We start from the raw sequence: 2339 nt of genomic DNA, 5'->3' as shown, positions 1-2339 counted from the left end.
TTAGAGTTTTGGGTCTGTGCCTTATAGATGTGCGAGGATTCAAAGTATGCATTTTGGGGATCCCCTGTAAAATGCAAACCCTGAGAAGCTGCCCCTCCCAGTCTTATGTTCCTATCTACATCCTCACCCGAGCTACTGCAAAGATTGAGAGAAGGACAAAAGTAGGTATTTCGTATAGCTCTCACTCACCTCTCTCGCTGCCAGGACTATTGTTGTTAACTGTGAACGGTCACCCCACTCTGCTAAGAATGTTAAAGTAAAAGCTTGAACAAAAATTGGAGAAATAAAATGCAGCCACTTCTTCTGAGGTATATTTGCACCAGGCCCCGTTTCCACATCTACTGGCCCATTTAACAGCTTAGTTCTCTGGAGCTGGAATACAAACAGCACATTGAAACGGAAATGTCATGTCAGATACCCAAAGCAAACAGCAGACAAAAATACAAGATTGGTACTTTGATTCCCAAGTTACTATTAGTCACTGAATGCTGTTAGCTATTAAATGTTTACGGGTAGTATCTTAATTTACATAGCTGTGGTCATTGCTTTCTTCAAAATTACTATCTTAAAAGCTATATTTCTTCCACATTAAAATGTTTGTTCTTTGTTTTGTCTGCTATGCTTTAAAAGCAGACAAGACTTTCTTTTGGAAGGTGACACATTGACTTGTTCTCTTTTTAAATTATTCTGAGAAGAAACTAATTGTACCCATCACCTGCCTGGAGAACCACAACTGATTACTGGGCATGGTGACAATGAAACTGACTATCACGAGAAATGAAATTAATGCTCCAAAGAAACTCTTCTAAAACTATGCCTTGGAACCATAAGTGATCTGCCTAGAATGTTATAACCATAATGAAACTAGCATTTGCTGTGAGCATTTCTATCATTGTACTGAGTGTTGCAAAAATTCAAGCAACCATAGTGCTAGTGTCATTATCATTTATGCTAATAAACCCCATGGATAAAAGACTGCATACTGGAAAAAACTAAGGGAAAAGGAACTTTCCCCGAGACAGCCCTATCTTAGAGGATTATAGCCAGTTCTTAAAACAGCTTCCTGGAGACTATCAGATGATGCACCCACTTGTAAAAAGGTCATTTCTGCATGATGTGTTAGTTTAGCTAAACATTTGCAATATTAGACCTTCATCCAGCATATGTACAGCTGAGGAATCCAAGGGTGTGATCTTTCAAGCAGTGCAACTTCAGAGCACTAAGTATTTCCAAAATCATCCCTACTTCACTCACTTCTTCATCTTTTTTCTTGATTTCTGCTTGCACTTCCTCCAATTCTTCCTGGCCCTCATCTGGGCTCATTTTCAAGCCTTCCCGAAGCATTCGGATACCAAAGATTGCAAACAATGCAGTTGACACGTAGTATGTGTACACCCGGGGAATAACTGTGGTGGCATAGCCAAACAAAACTGGAAGAAAACAAATAAAGTTTGTTGTTTATTATATACAGATTCCCCACAACCAGACTACCACAAGCACTCCTGCTATGTGAACATCCTGCTCCTTAGCAAAGTTCACAGTTCAGAAACTTATTACAGAACATTTAAATGCTTCATTTGCCACTCCATTCACACGTTTTTCTTTTTTAATAAAGAAAAAGTTAAGGAAGTTGGGCATTTCTTGAGCATTACTGACCACACTAAAGACTAGAGGCCTATTTATCCACCAATCTGTTACAGCAAGGACAAGGTTTTCCGCACAGCCATTCCAGAGTCTTAATCTCACTCCAGAAGCAGTTAGATGCGTTAGCCTAAAGTGCCACCTTACCGTACACCTTCCGATTTCAAACTGGTTCAGAGAAGCATAAGCTTTTGCCACCAACAACCAACTCTGTCAATAGTAACGTTCACATCTAAAAAGCAAGTTGTTACCTTCAAAAGCTTCTGCCTGAACTAGTTAATCCCTAAAGATGCCACCCTGCCCTACCTTCAACTTGACCCCAGTAGATCTACTTCCAGAGGCAAGGCCTCTTGCCCTTCTTATCAAGAATATTAACAGAGGCATCAGCTGTAATAATCTGAGACATGTACTTGTGTCTACTAAGTCACATACTAAAACAGCCAACTAACTCAGTTTATAACTTCAGCCACTGGATAATATTTTCCAGTCATTTCTGATTGGGCCAAACTGGAAACAATTTATAGTCTAAAAAGGTACTGTGTTATTAGAAGTGCACTGATACAATCGGTCTGATATTGGATCGGTACCGATATAAGGAAAACTGGCTGTATTGGATATCGGCCCAATGGGGCCAATACAGGCCTGTGCTGTGTGCAGCCGCAGTGCAGCACTCAGGCAGTGAGGAGCACAGCTGACAG

At 40.4% G+C, this 2339-nt stretch overlaps 1 protein-coding gene across 1 annotated transcript in view; it reads right to left on the bottom strand.

Annotated features, from left to right (window-relative positions):
* TMEM165 (transmembrane protein 165) overlaps positions 1 to 2339 on the bottom strand; it is a 15332-nt gene that overhangs the window by 4585 nt on the left and 8408 nt on the right. The window contains exons 2-3 of the mRNA XM_019526506.1: positions 1255 to 1430; positions 190 to 372 (exon numbers count right to left, since the gene is read on the bottom strand). Of these exons, the coding sequence (XP_019382051.1) occupies positions 190 to 372; positions 1255 to 1430 (359 nt within the window). The remainder of the gene's footprint in view (positions 1 to 189; positions 373 to 1254; positions 1431 to 2339) is intronic.

This window comes from Gavialis gangeticus, unplaced genomic scaffold (genome assembly GCF_001723915.1).
Source record: "Gavialis gangeticus isolate Ggan-Ray unplaced genomic scaffold, GavGan_comp1, whole genome shotgun sequence".
In the NCBI taxonomy this organism is placed as follows: domain Eukaryota; kingdom Metazoa; phylum Chordata; order Crocodylia; family Gavialidae; genus Gavialis; species Gavialis gangeticus.
Note: the sequence above shows the minus strand (reverse complement) of the source record. Positions and strands in the feature narration are given on the sequence as shown.